The 18,530-nt window shown below is 37.6% G+C and overlaps 1 protein-coding gene across 1 annotated transcript; it reads right to left on the reverse strand.

Moving 5' to 3' along the window:
* Positions 1 to 563: 563 nt before the first annotated feature.
* LOC123539769 (proteoglycan 4-like) lies at positions 564 to 15,208 on the reverse strand. The gene is given in 3 exon segments (XM_045324524.2): positions 564 to 3,703; positions 3,706 to 4,239; positions 10,593 to 15,208. Coding segments are annotated over 3 exon segments (2,886 nt in total). The 5' UTR covers positions 10,648 to 15,208; the 3' UTR covers positions 564 to 1,406.
* Between the last annotated feature and the right edge of the window lie 3,322 nt (positions 15,209 to 18,530).

The raw sequence follows: 18,530 nt of genomic DNA on the forward strand, positions 1-18,530 counted from the left end.
ATCTCATATTGTCCCATACCTCGATCGAAGTTAAGCTCCAGTCGAAGATACCAAGACTGTTTGGAATGTTTAAAAAAAATTGTCAAATGTGTTGATGTTTCTAGATATAAATTATACGCTCTTATAGTCCAGATCTCTTGATATTTGAAATGTGAGATCTGTTGGTTTTGCCAAGGCTTTCTTACGAAATATTTTTCATTTGTAAAGATAACTTAACGAACTGTACATGTTTTTCAGAATGTCTGCTATTGTTTTTAAAATGCGCTGGCCCATGAAGTTTATTTCGTAAAAGACATGTCCAGCACGCATTAAAAACATGATACATACATACACTAAATAGAAAAAGGCGCGAGCAAAAATCGTATCTCATTGTGGTGGATTTAACTTTCCTTATTTTCTTTGCCCTTTTAGCTGAAATCACTTTTATGACGAAATGTTAGCGCTTAAAACTTATAGGTCATACACTATCACTGCAACTTAGGGTCTCATTTTTAGCCTTTAGATTTTTTTTTTATTTATTACTGATAATATTGAATTAGTAAATAGGAAGAAAATGGAAAACATTGAAGAAATAATCATCTTTATTTTAGCTCATTCGCTTAATCTTGACTTGTTACAAGGAAACATCGTGCACAGAAAGTAGGAAAGTTTTTTTAATCTAAAATAGCGAACCCGTACAATCGTGAAACACGAGTATTTCCATATTCTCCGTGTAATACATAGCATAGCATAAAGGCCGAGGTGATCAGATTGCGGACCCGTAATGAGGTTACATTCTACAAATTCAGTTCTTTCTCTATTTCATTTAAACAATAAAATAATCAGACGTCATTTTCAGTATTTTAGAGCATTTCAGTGATATGAAAACCATATATGGTCATTTAGTATGACATGTCGGTCTTCTTATCAAAAATAGAAAATATTGACATGTTATGTTACATATTAGAAAAATGATTTGTTCTTAGAAACATCACCCTCTAAAAATGTTCCCATAAAAATTGTTTAGCAATTACGCGTATGTAGACATTTTCTCGAAGAACTTATTCTTTGAAATTCACAGTGATAATGGTCTAGAAGTTTTCTCAATACAATAAGCAATTAAACTAAGCCAAAAATATAACTGTCACATCCTCATATGACTCATAAAACCGGATGTCATCAACAGCATTTAACTACATTTCACATGTAACACTGAGTAGTTCTCTTCCTGTGTGGTGTAATCAGTCCAAATGACAATTGGCAAATTATGTTTTGTCCGTACGTGTGTTCGGCATTCTTCGTTTTTACGAAAAGCCATTTGCACGTCGAGCTACCTTTACGTCCGATGATTGTCGAAGTACCTTAAGCGAATACGTAAACACACGAAAACTGCCGAGTGACAGGCGGACCATCTTATAAGTTAAGTTTTACATACAGTAAGTCACCACAAAAACCATAACAACTAGAGGTAAGATGTTCATTTCTAAACAGGAAGAAGTGTTAGTATTATGTTCTGCAGAAATATTCTGATCTTCACGGAGTGTTTCATCACGTCCATTGTATGTGCCTGTAACTGATGAAGTTGTGAGCCTGTCTGTGTTTCCAGAAATCTCTGTATTCGAAAAAATTGTTATTTGTAAGCGCTTTGTAAATATCTCAACCAATGTTGAAGTTGTACTTGGAGTTGACTTGCGAACCTCGTCAGTTATTGCTGGATTAGTGGTGTGTGTTGACTTGCGAACCTCGTCAGTTATTGATGGACTAGTGGTGTGTGTTGACTTGCGAACCTCGTCAGTTATTGGTAGATTAGTCGTGTGTGCTGGCTTGCGAACCTCGTCAGTTATTGGTGGATTAGTGGTGTGTGTTGACTTGCGAACCTCATCAGTTATTGGTGGATTAGTGGTGAGTGTTGACTTGGTAGACATCCCAGCCATTTTATGATGTAGATCTAATGTTGGCTCGGGGAACTTCGCAACCATTGCTGCAGTAAACTTAATAGATTCAGTAACCATTGCTGTATTTGAGACTGTTAATGTCCCAGTAGACTTCTTACCCATTTTTGTATTCATGATTAATTTTGAATTTGTAGGCTTGTCAGTCATTGATGCATCTGTGATTGGTGTTGGGTCGGTAGGTTTGTCAGTCATTGGTGCATTTATAATTTGTACTGGTTCGGTGCGCCTGTCAGTCATTGATGCATCTGTGATTGATGCTGGGTCGGTACGCTTGTCAGTCGTTGATGCATCTGTGGCTGGTGCTAGCTCGGTAAGTTTCTTAGTCGTTGATGTATCTGTGATTGATGCTGGCTCGGTAGGTTTGTCAGTCGCTGATGCATCTTTGACTGATGCTGCCTCGGTGCGCCTGTCAGTCGTTGATGCATCTGCGACTGGTGCTAGCTCGGTAAGTTTCTTAGTCGTTGTTGTATCTGTGATTGATGCTAGCTCGGCAGGTTTTTCAGTCGTTGATGCATCTTTGATTGATGCTGGCTCGGTAGGTGTGTCAGTCGTTGATGCATCTGTGACTGTTGCTGCCTCGGTAGGTTTGTCAGTCGTTGCCGCATCTGTGACTGTTGCTGGCTCGGTAGGTTTGTCAGTCGTTGATGCATCTGTGACTGTTGCTGACTCGGTAGGTTTGTCAGTCGCTGATGCATCTGTGACTGTTGCTGACTCGGTAGGTTTGTCAGTCGCTGATGCATCTGCGACTGGTGCTGGCTCGGTAGGTTTGTCAGTCGTTGCCACATCTGTGACTATTGCTGGGTCGGTAGGTTTGTCATTCGTTGATGCATCTGTGACTGTTGCTGACTCGGTAGGTTTGTCAGTCGCTGATGCATCTGCGACTGGTGCTGGCTCGGTAGGTTTGTCAATCGCTGATGCATCTGTGACTGTTGCTGACTCGGTAGGTTTGTCAGTCGTTGATGCATCTGTGACTGGTACTAGCTCGGTAGGTTTGTCAGTCGTTGATGCATCTGTGGCTGTTGCTGACTCGGTAGGGTTGTCAGTCGTTGATGCATCTGTGACTGTTGCTGCCTCGGTAGGTTTGTCAGTCGTTGATGCATCTGTGACTGTTGCTGGCTCGGTAGGTTTGTCAGTCGTTGATACATCTGCGACTGGTGCTGACTCGGAAGGTTTGTCAGTCGTTGATGCATCTTTGATTGATGCTGGCTCGGTAGGTTTGTCAGTCGTTGGTGCATCTGTGGCTGTTGCTGGCTCGGTAGGTTTGTCAGTCGTTGATGCATCTGTGACTGGTGCTAGCTCGGTAGGTTTGCCAGTCGTTGGTGCATCTGCGACTGGTGTTAGCTCGGTAGGTTTGTCAGTCATTGATGCATCTGTGACTGGGGCTAGCTCGGTAGGTTTGTCAGTCGCTGATGCATCTGTGACTGTTACTGGCTCGGTAGGTTTGTCAGTCGCTGATGCATCTGTGACTGTTGCTGACTCGGTAGGTTTGTCAGTCGTTGATGCATCTGTGACTGGTACTAGCTCGGTAGGTTTGTCAGTCGTTGATGCATCTGTGACTGTTGCTGGCTCGGTAGGTTTGTCAGTCGTTGATGCATCTGTGGCTGTTGCTGACTCGGTAGGGTTGTCAGTCGTTGATGCATCTGTGACTGGTGCTAGCTCGGTAGGTTTGCCAGTCGTTGGTGCATCGGGCTGTGCGACTCGTAGGTTGTCAGTCGTTGATGCATCTGTGACTGGTGCTGCTCGGTAGGTTTGCAGTGTTGATGCATCTGGACTGGTGCTAGCTCGGTAGGTTTGTCAGTCGTTGATGCATCTGTGACTGTTGCTGCCTCGGTAGGTTTGTCAGTCGTTGATGCATCTGTGACTGTTGCTGGCTCGGTAGGTTTGTCAGTCGCTGATGCATCTGTGACTGTTGCTGGCTCGGTAGGTTTGTCAGTCGCTGATGCATCTGTGACTGTTGCTGACTCGGTAGGTTTGTCAGTCGCTGATGCATCTGTGACTGGTACTAGCTCGGTAGGTTTGTCAGTCGTTGATGCATCTGTGACTGTTGCTGGCTCGGTAGGTTTGTCAGTCGTTGTTGCATCTGTGGCTGTTGCTGACTCGGTAGGTTTGTCAGTCGTTGATGCATCTGTGACTGGTGCTAGCTCGGTAGGTTTGCCAGTCGTTGGTGCATCTGCGACTGGTGTTAGCTCGGTAGGTTTGTCAGTCATTGATGCATCTGTGACTGGTGCTAGCTCGGTAGGTTTGTCAGTCGCTGATGCATCTGTTATTAGTGTTGACTCGGTTACCTTTGTCAGTGAAGTCAGACCTGAATTTGAAAAAAGAAATACTTATAGATTTTTCTGTTTACGTTCTCTTTGAAATGTGTTTTTAATTGTTACAGTGTTTTGATTTACATTGGTATCATTTTCGAGCAGGACTTCCAGGACGGGTTTTTTTTCTATTCTTTCACAGATACTGGGCCATATCTATTTTGGATATCATAAATAATAAAACCTATCAGCAGATTATGTTGAGGCACAGAATGCAACAAAGCAAATACATAGCGGGGTCTGTTCATGAAAGATAATGGAAAGTGCAACACCCGTCACTCCCTCTAGCACCGGCTGAAGCGGAATTCCATTACACATGTGATCCAAAAGGACCAGAAAATATAACAGCTTGACTGAATCCAAGTACGGGGAGACTTTTTACGGCCGGGCTCCCCATGGCATTTAAAAATTGCTTTTGTGATACTTAATAACATTTGTTAAAAAAATGATTCGGGTTGATTGAGTCTGTTCATGAGAAGTAATGGACAATGCAACATCCCTAGCACTCCAAGCACCGATTTGAGTGTAATTCTATTACATAGGTATTGAGTGTGCTCCATGATCCCAAAAGACCAGAAGATATTACAACACTGTATGCAAGTAAAATAAATAAAACCAAACACATTTTGAGATGCCCATAAATAATTAACCATTAGGCTTATCATTGATATATTTCATGATTTAGGAAATCGTTACATCGAATAAAGGACACGAAATGATCCGCACCATGAGAAAACCAGCACAGTGCAGTCTGCTCTGGATCCATGTTGTTCGCTTTCAAAGCCTATTGCAATTAAAGAAACCGTTAGCGAACAGTATGGATCCTGACCAGACTGCGCGGATGCGCAGGCTGGTCTGGATCCATGCTGGTCGCAAATTCGCAAATGCACCATGCTGGGTTTCTCATGGTGCGGCTCATTGATAATATTCATTTTGAGAAATTTTCATTTTTTTTCTGTTTGTGGTATCAGCTCGTTTTATGATACCTCGAATGTATTTCAGGATGTCGTAAAGTACTTTAACGATATCCAAAATTATAAATTGTGATATCATTTCATACACTATATTTTACATGTCAGAGTTCATTGATATTTCAGATTCATAGTTGCTATATATGAAATTTTTACTATTGAATTATACACGGAACGTCGTGTTTTATGGCTTGATGTAACATGTACCGACTTTCTATTTGAAAGATACTTCTGCTATTGTTTGGTTTATACTAATTTTTGATGGAATGCATTTAAGTCTTTGGTGTGACGCGGCCGGGGATCGAACCCACGACCTCCCGCACTCGAAGTGGACACACTGCCACTGAGGCTATCAAAGCGGTCTTCTTACTGTTATGCTGATGTTATATATAAATAAACAAATACATGTATTTAATATTTTACATCTAATTCATGTAGTACATAGCGGGATCAAATATGTGTTTCCGTTCATATGTGACAAATATGTTATATTATACCTCTAAAGTGGCTAGTTGCATGTGTATTACATAGTAATTGAATAGATATAAATTCAAGTAGCGGATATAAAATCTCGAGTAAAAATGTCATGTTACTTGAATGTGAGAGTACATACAACGCTTACTGTCACTAGCCCTAACCCTATATAGGCATATATCAAACACGCTTAAAGGCACTGACCTACAGATTTGGCTAAAAAGTAATCTTTCTTTCAAATTGAAGTTTGGTCATATTATGAACATGAAAATATGAGTTTTTGTTCCTAAAATAAGTTAAAAATTCCAATTTCAAGAATAAAAAATACGACCGCGGAGGGAATCGAATCCCGTATCGCCGCGGCAATAAAGACATTTTACCATCGTCGTAACCAATAGTGCTATAGCGGAAGTAGTAAATTATGACTTCAAAATACAGATACATTGTATTTATAATTGAAACAGTTTACCTGGAGTAAAGGATTTTCATTGTAAAAAAGTAGTAATAACCTGAGCAAATTCTCATGTTTCCGTATTGTCAGTAATTAAGTTTTAAAGCCTTCTTAAGAAATAGAGCATTTATTTCCAGAAATCTAAAAAAAAATGTTTTCGAACGTTCTGGAGGCCAGTCCCTTTAAATCATAAATGTTGTAGCCGTAGCTTTCAACCTACGGTGGTTATTTAACAAGGTGGGTTTTAAATTATAACACACTAAATAGTTGTTCTTTTTTCTATATAAAATTGACCTATTTCCAATGGCCGCAGCACACATAAAAATTCTACCTTGAAGAAAATTTGATTTTATCATTATCCCCAAATTTAACAGGTTAGCACATAAAACTGTGAAAATAAAGGATATATTGTATATAAAACTACAGTGGAAAGGTGTTCTTAAATGCTCCTAAAATGCCTCGGAATGCAGAAAATGAAGCACTAAAAATCAAAATTTTCCGGGGAGGGGGAGGGAGGGGTCGGACCCCCTCTGAGAAAATAAGCTGGATGCGCATGGGTGGTGTATAATCTAAGTTTTCATGAAAAATTTTGTCATGTTGTTTGACATTGTTAAGCATAGATATGTCATATGCTTTTAGCAAAAAGAAAAATGCCAAGAAAATAAGGAAAATAGCTCTACAGAGCAAAAAAATAATAATAATAAAATTAAAAAAAAACAAAAAAACTGAAGACTATTCGTTTACAATTTAGTAATATAGTAGGATCTGACCTACCTTTTACGGTATAACTAGGAATTATGTAATATTATACAAATGTCATCTTGAAAGGAGAAGAATACTATCTATAATAAGATGGTGAGGAGAAGAGAGCTTGGCTATCGTACCTCAAGTAAATTTCCTGGGTGTGTTTGTAATGGGTCTAAAACGTTCATTGCAACAATATTGCATTATCTCGTTGTTTTAATATCAGGGGAGTGAACGAGGAGAGTCCTCGCCCCTGGGATTTCTATTTGGGTAGCACGATCCGACACAAACAAATTAAGAAGCTTTTAACAAGTAAGTATTGCCCATAAGTATTGACCTGGCACTCATTAATCTTCGCTAAGATTTTCGGGCGTTTTCGTTAATTTACGCAATATTAGTATCCTGAAAGTATCTACATTACTAAAGTAACATGCAAATTTGATCGATGAAACGGTTGCGTAGAGGTAAAGTGTCTGACTTCCACGCACGCACGTTCGAAATCACTTACTGAATAGAGCTTTTTTTTTCTTCAATTTATCGTATTGTAATGCTATCGTTTATATTAATTTATGTATCATATTTCTTGAATTTTAATCTTTTTCTCTTGTTATATTTTCTCTGGAACGCTGGTTACAGGTAATATGTATTTTTATCTAAGATACTTTTAAAACATTTTAATACCACTTGTTTTAACGTGTAACTATGATTACTCTTAAAAAACAAGAGCACCGCCTTGCGGGTGCTGACGCTCATCTGATTTTTTTTGTGTAATAGAAATATTGTCCTACCCATGATTTTCTAAGTCTAAAAAGGGCCATCATTCTTGCAAAAAGCAGGATAGAGTTATGTTTCTTGATGTTCAGTGTCCACTTATGATGGTGAAAAACTGTTGCAAGTTTTAAAGCAATAGCTTTGATAGTTTATGAGAAAAGTTGACTTAAACATAATACTCAACCAAGAAAATGATTTTCTAAGTCCAAAAGGGGCAATAATTATTGCAAAAAGCAGGATGGAGTTATGTTGCTTGCTGTACAGGGTCAGCTTATGATGGTCAACAAGTGTTGCAAGTTTCAAAGCAATAGCTTTGATAGTTTAAGAGAAAAAGTTGACCTAAACATAAAACTTAACCAAGAAATCTGATATTTTCTAAGTCCAAAAGGGGCCATAAATCTTGCAAAAAGCAGGATGGAGTTATGTTTCTTGCTGTACAGGGTCAACTTATGATGGTGAACAAGTGTTGCAAGTTTTAAAGCAATAGCTTTGATAGTTTAGGATAAAAGCTGACCTAAACATAAAACTTAACCAGAAAACTGATTTTCTAAGTCCAAAAGGGGCAATAAATCTTGCAAAAAGCAAGATGGAGTTATGTTTCTTGATGTACGGGTCAAAATGATTAAACATTATTTACCAGTTTAAAGCATGTACTTTGATATTTAGGAAAAAGTTGACCTAAACATAAAACTTAACCAAGAAATCTGAATATTTTCTAAGTACAATAAGGGGCGTCATAATCTTCAAAAAGCAAGATAGTTATGTTTCTGCTATTGGGTACAGCTTATGTAGGTGAACAAGTATTCCAGTCAAGCAATAGCTTATAGTTTAGAGAAAAGCTGACCTAAAAATAAATTACAGGCAACGCGATCATGTACGGACCACCGAAACTTAATTTTTTTATCAGGAATTAATACGAGATATAGTTCAAAAGGGGGGAGTAGGTCCCGAGGTCAGAATCACATTACAGACAATTAATGCCAGTTAACCGATAAATTCAAGTGCATATTGATAATGTTTTCATATTTATTAAATAAGTAAATTTGAGACGTGTACAACAAAGAAAGATGTGGATCACATTTGCTTTACATAAAAACCATTTACTGTGGTAATAATTATTATATGATAGGATATAAAACGTTTTTCCAAACCGCTTACTATGAATTAGAAAATAAAGTATTCTAATACAACCCTATTTGTTTTCCTATTTAACAAAGAAGGCTAAAAATCGTGCGTTATTTAACAAATAAACCATGCCTTCGAGTGATTTGTCGTCTAATTTACCACGGTTCGGAGTTCAGATGCGTAGGAATTAAACCACGAGGACATAGAAGGCTGCGGGTCAAAATTAGTGTACATGTATATTCTTTGTTATTTTTAGCTCGACTATTCGAAGAATAAGTAGAGCTATCCTACTCACCACGGCGTCGGCGTCACACCTTGGTTAAGTTTTTCGTACTAGTCCACATTTTGACAAAGTCTTTTCAGATAAAGCTTTGAAACTTTCAACACTTGTTAACCATCACCATGTCCAGTTGTAGGCAAGAGTACATAACTCTGTCAAGCATTTTGACTGAATTATGGCCCCTTTTGACTTAGAAATCTTGGTTAAGTTTTTCGTACCAGTTCATATTTTGACAAAGTCTTTTGAGATAAAGCTTTGAAACTTTCAACACTTGTTTACAATCAACATGTCCAGTCATAGGCAAGAGTACAAAACTCTGTCAAGCATTTTGACTGAATTATGGCCCCTTTTGACTTAGAAATCTTGGTTAAGTTTTTCGTACCAGTTCATATTTTGACAAAGTCTTTTGAGATAAAGCTTTGAAACTTTCAACACTTGTTTACCATCAACATATCCAGTCATAGGCAAGAGTACAAAACTCTGTCAAGCATTTTGACTGAATTATGGCCCCTTTTGACTTAGAAATCTTGGTTAAGTTTTTCGTACCAGTTCATATTTTGACAAAGTCTTTTGAGATAAAGCTTTGAAACTTTCAACACTTGTTTACCATCAACATGTCCAGTCATAGGCAAGAGTACAAAACTCTGTCAAGCATTTTGGTTGAATTATGGCCCCTTTTGACTTAGAAATCTTGGTCAAGTTTTTCGTACCAGTTTATATTTTGTGTAAAGTGTTTGACACATGGCTTTGAACCTTTTATAACTTGTTCAGTATAATAGTCTCTATCATAAGGCAAGAGTATATAACTCTGTGATCTTTTTTGACTGAATTATGGCCCTTTCTGAACTTGGAAATTGGTTTTGTTTTGTATATATTCATGTTTTGTCAAGACTATTTGGCATATGGCTGTTAAACTTTAAACACTTGTTTATCATTATGATTATCATCTGTAGGCAAGAGTACATAACCTGACAACTATTTTGGCTGGATTATGGCCCTTTTTGGACTTTGAAATTTGTTCAGTTTTTCTTACAAGTCAGAGTTTTTTTCAAAAATATATTTGAACTGTGGCTTTGAAACTTTTAACACTAGTTTATCAACATGATTTCCATCTGTAGCTAAGAGTACATAACTCTGTCAACTATTTTGTCTGAATTATGGTCCTTTTTGGACTTGGAAATTAGTTAAAGTTTTCATACAAGTCCATATTTTGCCTAACATATAACTTAACATACTTGATATCATGGTAACACATTGCCATTAGTGCAAGACTAATGGAAATCCACAAATACAGGAACATTTTTTGTTTAATCCATTTTTTGTTTTGTCTGAAAATCTATGGAAATATTTTGACCCCCTTCTTCAGTCAATTCTTCGAATAGTCGAGCGCGCTGTCATCCGACAGCTCTTGTTCATAATAATCTTACACTCTGTGATTAACACTCATTCATTTTAAATATAAAATGTCTTAATACGACAAATTGGAAAATATCAAACAAAAAACAGCAGGCAATTGTGAAACATTGTACTTACCTATTACACAGATTCCAATAATTGGATAAAACAAGACACATTTACTCGACATCATTGTATTTTAGATAGTACGTACCAGTGAATGAATACATAAATTTGAAGTAATTAAATATGATACAGGTTTGTGTGCGTATGAAATGTAAACAAGGATTTATCGTAAATATTAATGCGCAAATGCACTGAAAAGGTGGACGCATTTATCTCTTGGAAACTATTAGTTTTTTCATGAATTTTAAACCACATGTGCTTGTGTCGAGGGTAATGTAAAACAAAGAGTGTTATTTTCCGTTGACGAAATGATTTTTGGTTACCACTAATTCTTCCCTACTCTGTAGTAGCATAAAGAGATTTTAAACAGATACTAAACAGTATAATTTGATCATAATATTAGCAGATCTATCGTACTTTGATACCACGCCAATGCCCCAACACGGCAAAGTACCGCGACGATACGAAAAATACGGTTTTTGTCATATTTGCGCGCTAGTTTGTCGTTTTGGCGCGCTAGTTGTCATTTTAGCGAGCTAATTTGTCGTGTTGGTGCTCTTCAAATGCGCTCGAACTTAAACACATTACTCCTCGTTAAAAATCATTCGAATTGAAAAGTAAACATTTCACCTTGACCTTCAAACATTCACAACATTGTCCAATTTTGGTTATAACGTTTTTCATATCTTTAATGATACCTTTAAAACAACAGACAATCAAAGGGCAAACACTTATGAATTTTAAAAACATAATTTACTTTTCAACTACACAGTCACAACACATTTCTTTGTAGTATTGAACATACAGGTACTGGAATTCAAAAGAATCTGCCCCAGATATACGGAGCCTTCTATAAGTAAAACAAGAGGGCCATGATGGCCCTGTATCGCTCACCTGAGTACCATTGCTCAAAATGATATGATCAAGTTTTGACATAGAGCACATAGGCAAATACATTTTAACAAGATTTGAACAAATTTTGTAGAGGTCCACTAGGCAATGCTACATGTCAAATATTAAAGATCTAGGCTTTCTGGTTTATTTTTAGAAAATTTGGAAGATTTTTCTATCTACAATCAAGTAACCCCATGGGGCGGGGTCATGATTTGAATAAATTTTGTAGAAGTCTACTAGGCAATGCTACATGTCAAATATCTAAGATCTAGGCCTTCTGGTTTATTTTTAGAAATTTATGGAAGATTTTCCTATGTAAAATCAAGTGACCCCTGGGACGGGGTCTATCTTGATCCCAGGGGTCATGATTTGAACAAATTTTGTAGAGGTCCACTACGCAATGCTACATGTCAAATATCTAAGCTCTAGGCCTTCTGGTTTATTTTTAGAAAATTTTTGAAGATTTTCCTATGTAAAATCAAGTGACCCCTGGGGCGGGGTCAATTTTGACCCCGGGGGTCACGATTTGAACAAATTTTGTAGAGGTCCACTAAGCAATGCTACATGTCAAATATCTAAGATCTAGGCCTTCTGGTTTATTTTTAGAATTTTTTTGAAGATTTTCCTATGTTAAATCAAGTGACCCCTGGGGCAGGGTCAATTTTGATCCTTGGGTCATGATTTGAACAAACTTGGTAGAGGTCCATTAGGCAATGCTTCACACCAAATATCTAAGCTCTAGGTCTTCTGGTTTTTGAGGAGAAGATTTTTTAAGATTTTCCTATGTAAAATCAAGTGACCCCTGGGGCGGGGTCAGTTTTGACCCCGGGGTCATGACTTGAACAAACTTGGTAGAGGTCCACTAGGAAATGCTTCACACCAAATATCTAAGCTCTAGGGCTTCTGGTTTTTGAGAAGAAGATTTTTAAAGTTTTTGCTTTCGGGTTGCCATGGCAACCAGAGTTCTGCATGGAATCAAATCATTGAATATTTTTTGAAGAGCTTCACCCAAGGAACATTCCTGTGAAGTTTGGTTAAAATTGGCCCAGTGGTTTATGAGGAGATGTCGTTTGAAGTAAAAGTTTACGGACGACGGACGGACGGATGGACGGGCGACGGACGCCGGACGAAATGCGATCACAAAAGCTCACCTTGTCACTCTGTGACAGGTGAGCTAAAAACTAATACATGTATGAGAATCGGGAAGGGTAGATCTAGACATAACGATTAGCTTCCGTATTGATTATTAACTTCTTTTTTTTTTATTTTTATCATATTTGAAGGCTCTTTGTTATACATAAAATAAAACAAGCATATCTTTTTAACACACGCACACGCACACGCACACGCACACAGTTAGGTCGGGCTACAAATTATCTCAAGACTTCATATACAGCCATTCCCACAATGTTAATTTTCATCTTTTTTTTAAATGGCATGAGTAACAACAAGACAGTCTGAAAGACAGCTAAATTCCCCGCCACTGTTATGGATAGTGAAAAAGTAAACTTTTGACCTTTAGCTGTGACCTTGACCTTGAACTGATATGGCTGACTCATGAATTCTGCATAACGTCTTGATAAAGTGATCATTTGACCCAAGTTTTATGAAAATCCTCCAAGGTGTTTAGGAAATACAGAGCTAAAACCTTTGACCTTGAGCTGTGACCTTGACCTTGAGTTGACGTGGCTGACTCATGAGCTTTTGATGAGGTGATCATTTGACCAAAGTTTGATGAAAACCCTTCAAGGGGTTTAGGAGATACAGAGTGGACACAAAATGGAAGGCTCAAACCTTTGACCCTCAGTTGTGACATTGACCTTGAGCCGGCATGGTTGACTCACGGATTCTGCACACCCTCTTGGTGAGGTGATCATTTAATCCAAGTTTCATAATTATCCTTCAAGAGGTTTAAGAGATACAGAGCGGTCACAAAATGGAAGGCTCAAACTTTTGACCTTGAGTTGTGACCTTGACCTTTAGCCGACATGGCTGACACATGGGTTCTGCACATCGTCTTGAAGAGGTGATCATTTGACCCAAGTTTCATGAAAATCCTTCAAGGAGTTTAGGAGATACAGAGCGGACACAAAATGTAACGGAAGGACGGACGGAGACCATTCCTATAACCCCCACCACTTGTGGCGGGGGATTAAATATATGCAATTCAGATTTTAGAATTCCCGCTTTAAAAATTTCAGAAAATAGTCTCTTGTGGAGTTTATGTAGTCAAAAAATATCCCCACCCTTCATACCGGACCGAATGACATACTGGTTAGAGCGTTCGCCCCTCAGTCGAGCGGTCATAGGTTTGGTGTCCGCTACATTCACTCTAGTGTGCCTAATATTTTTTCAATGGGACAGTAGTAAATTGTTGACGAAAACTGGCGTAAAACCCCAAAACAAGCAATAATTATTCCCGTATAATGCTGACTTTCAAGTTGGTCGAAATATGCACATTATAAACGAATTGAAATTAAAAGTCACATGAAAGTGTACAGACATAAAAAAAATAAGTTGATAACCAATATTTGTGTTGGGTTTATGCCGTTTCTCAACAACCTTAAATTATGTCACGGCGGCCTGCTTACACAACCTGTCTTTATAGTTTCTAACCAGTAGGCATTCTCCGTAAAGAAGGGGCAATTTTCCCACTTCACGGAACGCTGTAGCTAGTCGGGCTCGAACTAACAACTCCAGATTCCGGGGAAAATTGTATTTGAAACCAATTAAAAATGCAACAAGTCGTTCAATAAATGCTGCAAGTAAATCCTACAAACAGACAGTGTGAACTTGGTTGAAAAATCTCGCTCATTTTACAGTAACATAAATTTATATATGATAACTTTAGTTTTTTTAAAAAAATCTATGGGCCAGTTTTTACACACTACTCAGACATTTCGCCCGCCAACAATTATTTCCTAGAAAAAAAATCATCGTAAAAACGAGAACGTCACAATCAAATAGGAAGAGGCTAAAACGATTTTTCGCCATTTGCGTAAAAAGTGTGCAGCTCATTACATCTTCTTTTTCTATAGTTAATGGTAAAATATTGCTGTATTTTTTCTTTTAAAAAAGCAAAGGAATTCGATTCCATTGTCGAGCTTGAAACAAATTAAATTTTCTTCAGAAAACTAGCAACGTCTGAATTTCTTTAAATTTCATAATCATGATTATCTCAGACCTTTGGCAGTCATTTAAAATGACCAGACAGAGCAACTGGAAAATGTAAAACGAAAAACAGTTTCTGAAACAATATACTCACTTATACCGATTATTCCCGTAAAAACACACCAGAAAAATATTGATATCATTTTTGTGCTCTTAGCGCTACGAACTGCTCGTACATGACAAAACTGAATAAATATGTCGACTTAAAACCGGATGAATTCTCAAAAACTCTAATACCACTCAAAAACCCGATTTACGGAGAAAGATTATTTCAAAATCCCGTTTCCTTTTTCTTTTCCAGTTACAATTCATTTCATAATGTTTTGTTAGATGACGAAAGTTATAACAAGAACACCAAGGATTTAAACTAGGGAAGGACGCTACAAGAAATATTTTCCGTTGGTTTATAATTTCCCAAATATCTAGAATTACTGTCAGGAGTAAAGCAGATTCTAACTTTTAAAACTGATATTTTGTTACGATTTTTTTTCCAACTTTTCAGATCTTGTGTAGCTCTGGAGGCTAGATCTGATCACACATTGAAGTTTGGTAGTATATGTTTAAAATCACCACTTGCTGGATACAGTTCGTGAGATGTATAGGTACATGTACCCACATTACATTTTTAATATATCAAAAATATAAAATAGTTAAAGCTTATGTGTTTAGAAGTAGTCAAGTAACATTTTTTGGCCTTTGACAGACGGACGGACATGGAGACAGACGGACGGGTAGACAGACAGAGAAACAGACGGAGGGGGCGACAGACGGAAAGAAAGACAGACGGACAGGAGACAGCCGGAGGGGAAAGCTTCAAATTTTGAGGATAATGAGGGAAGATATAAAATTGAAACTTCGAGTTAAATCAATGATATACACGTGCCACTAACATTGTCGGTAAACAGTGGAATAATTATTTTTCGCCATATTTAATAAACAGGTTGTTAATCTTCTAAATACAAGAGGGCCAAGTGGCCCTGGGTCGCTCACCTGATAAGCCAATGAGGCACTATGGTTGTAGGAGAACAAGTTAATGACTGAAAATGTTATTTGAACAATTTTGGTAGAGGACCACCCAAGGATCATTCCTGTAAAGTTTCCTTAAATTTGGCTCAACAGTTTCACAGGAGATAATGGTGCAATATAGGCTCGGCCAACCCGGTTGGGCCCACACCCTCAACATCTCGACCAAAGCAATCCTTGATGAAAATCATAATACGCGTTTTTTTCTCCAGGTTCAAATATCATGTCTTCTATTTTTTATGAATTTTTTAAATCAAGAGTTTTCCTATATAAGTCTATGTAAAAACAAGTATCCCCTGGGGCGGGGACAATCTTGACCCCAGGGCCATGATTTGAACAATCTTGGTAGAGGTCAACTAGATAATGATATACACCAAATATCTAAACTCTAGCCATTGTAGTTTCAGACAAAAAGATTTTTCAAGATTTCCCTCTATAATTCTATGTAAAACAAGTAGCCCCTGGGGCGGGGCCAATTTTGACTCCAGGGCCATGATTTGAATAATCTTTGTAGAGGTCCACTAGACAATGCTACATACCAAATATCTAAGCTCTAGTCATTGTGGTTTCAGACAAAAAGATTTTTAAAGATTTTCCTATATAAGTCTATGTAAAAACAAGTAGTCCCCAGGGTGGGGCCAATTTTGACTGCAGGGCCACGATTTGTATATTCTTGGTAGAGGTCCACTAGACAATACTACACACCAAATATCTAAACTCTAGCCATTGTAGTTTCAGTCGATTTTAGAACGACATTCGACATTCGATTTCAGAACGACATTGGACAAAGATTTTCCTATACAAGTCTATGTGAAAAACAAGTAATCCCTGGGGTGGGGCCAGTTTTGACCCTGGGCCATAATTTGAACAAATTTTCTAGAAATTCGGTGAGGTGTTAAAAAAAAAAAAAAAAAAAAAAAAATTAGCGAAATATGGATGGTCCCTCTATTTCAAAGCCCGAAACTCTGGCCTAAATTATCCGACCCATCTGATTTTCGAAAGGAACTGAGATCTTTCACCAATCTAACCTGTGACCAAGTTTGGTAAACATGCAAAAATAAATAAAAGCGCTATCGTGAACACAAGGCTAAAATCTGCAATATTAGCCATTTCAGGGGGCATAACTCCAAGACCCATCGTGCAATATGGCTGGTTTTCGAAAGGAACCGAGATCTAATAGAGATACAAGTTATGTGCAAGTTTGGTTTAAATCAAATAAGAAATGAAAGCGCTATTGTGAACACAAGCTCTATTGTGCAGATTTTAGCCATTTCAAGGGGGCATAACTCCAAGACCCATCGTGCAATATGGCTTGATTTCGAAACGAACAGAGATCTAATAGAGATACAAGTTATGTGCAAGTTTGGTTCAATCAAATAAGAAATGAAAGCGCTATCGTGCACACAAGCTCAATTGTGGACGGACGACGGACGCCGGACGACGGACAAAAGACCATACTAAAAGCTTCACTCAGGTGAACTAAAAATAAGGAAAAGATGAATACGTGCCCAAACTATTTGATTTCAACTTTGTCTTCAGTCTTCTTTGTTTCAAACGAAATCCTATTATAATACTGACGTGTCAAGACAGGCCGGAACTAAAATTTTGACGTCAATGGCCAGGACTTTGTACTTCAGAAAGTCGTGTCGCGTCTTCAGATAGATACACTTTTCTAAGTAAATTGTAAATAGTTTATATATACATGTATTAATTTTAGCTGGACTGTGATGAAAGCTGCAAACATATTGGAACCATTCTCGAGACCGCATTTAAATTAAAATAAAATGATAATAATAATAACAAGAGCCATGTTAGACATGGCCAATCCCCCCGCCGAGCATATTATAATTGAAGGCTAAAGTTCCTGGCAAGTTAGTGTCTGAAAGTATTCATTTTGGGAGAAGCTTTGAAAAACAGTTTAGTAGTGGTCCACATCAGGGGTTTTAAAGATGTGGAAGAAAGAATTATTCAGTGGTGGGGTGGTTTACTACTAAATTTTATTAATTTTCATGAACAGTATAGCTGTATGATGTTTTTCTATATGGTTACTGTAAAAAGAAGGAATGGAAAGCTAACAGGGAACAAGAGCGCCAGAATGTCACAATATATGCCCGTCACAGCAAATTTCTTTACTCTAGCAGCTGTATTTGCAAATGGAATTTTAATTTTGTGGTTGTTAAGTAATCATTGTAAGTCTTTTGTTTTTCTAAATCCACAAAAAAACTCCTTACCAGGTAGATATGTCTTAAAATACACCTAAAATTGGAAAGTAACATCCAGGTTGTACCACAGAAAAGTGGTCTTGTTTTTTTCCCTGTGGTCAATTATAAAAATGTTACAACATAAGTTATTAGTAACAACTAATGGAAGTTAATCTAAAAAAAAAAAAAAAAAAAAAAAAATTGTAAGTCCACATAAAAGTCTTTACTAGGTAGAGATTGGTCAAAATACACCTCAAAATTGGATGTAGCATGCATGTTGTACTACTGAAAAGTGGTCTCGATTTTTCCCTACGACTAGTAATGAAAAGGTTACAATAAAAGCTATTTAAAGTAACAACAAAGCGAAGTAATTCTAAAGAAGGGAACTGCGCATGACACTTCGTCTCATGATGGTGTATAATTGTGCCAAGTTACATCAAAATCCCTCCATGCATGAAGAAGAAATGCTTCGGACAAAGTCATTCTTGTATCTAAGTGTGACCTTGACCTTAGACCTAGGGACCTGGATCTTGCGCATGACACTCTGTCTCGTGCTAGTGAACATTTGTGCCAAGTTATATCAAAATCCCTCTATGCATGAAGTAGAAGTGCTCCGGACAAGGTTTTCATTCTTGTATCCTTTGACCTCTAAGTGTGACCT

Source organism: Mercenaria mercenaria, chromosome 16 (assembly GCF_021730395.1).
Source record: "Mercenaria mercenaria strain notata chromosome 16, MADL_Memer_1, whole genome shotgun sequence".
Lineage (NCBI taxonomy): Eukaryota > Metazoa > Mollusca > Bivalvia > Venerida > Veneridae > Mercenaria > Mercenaria mercenaria.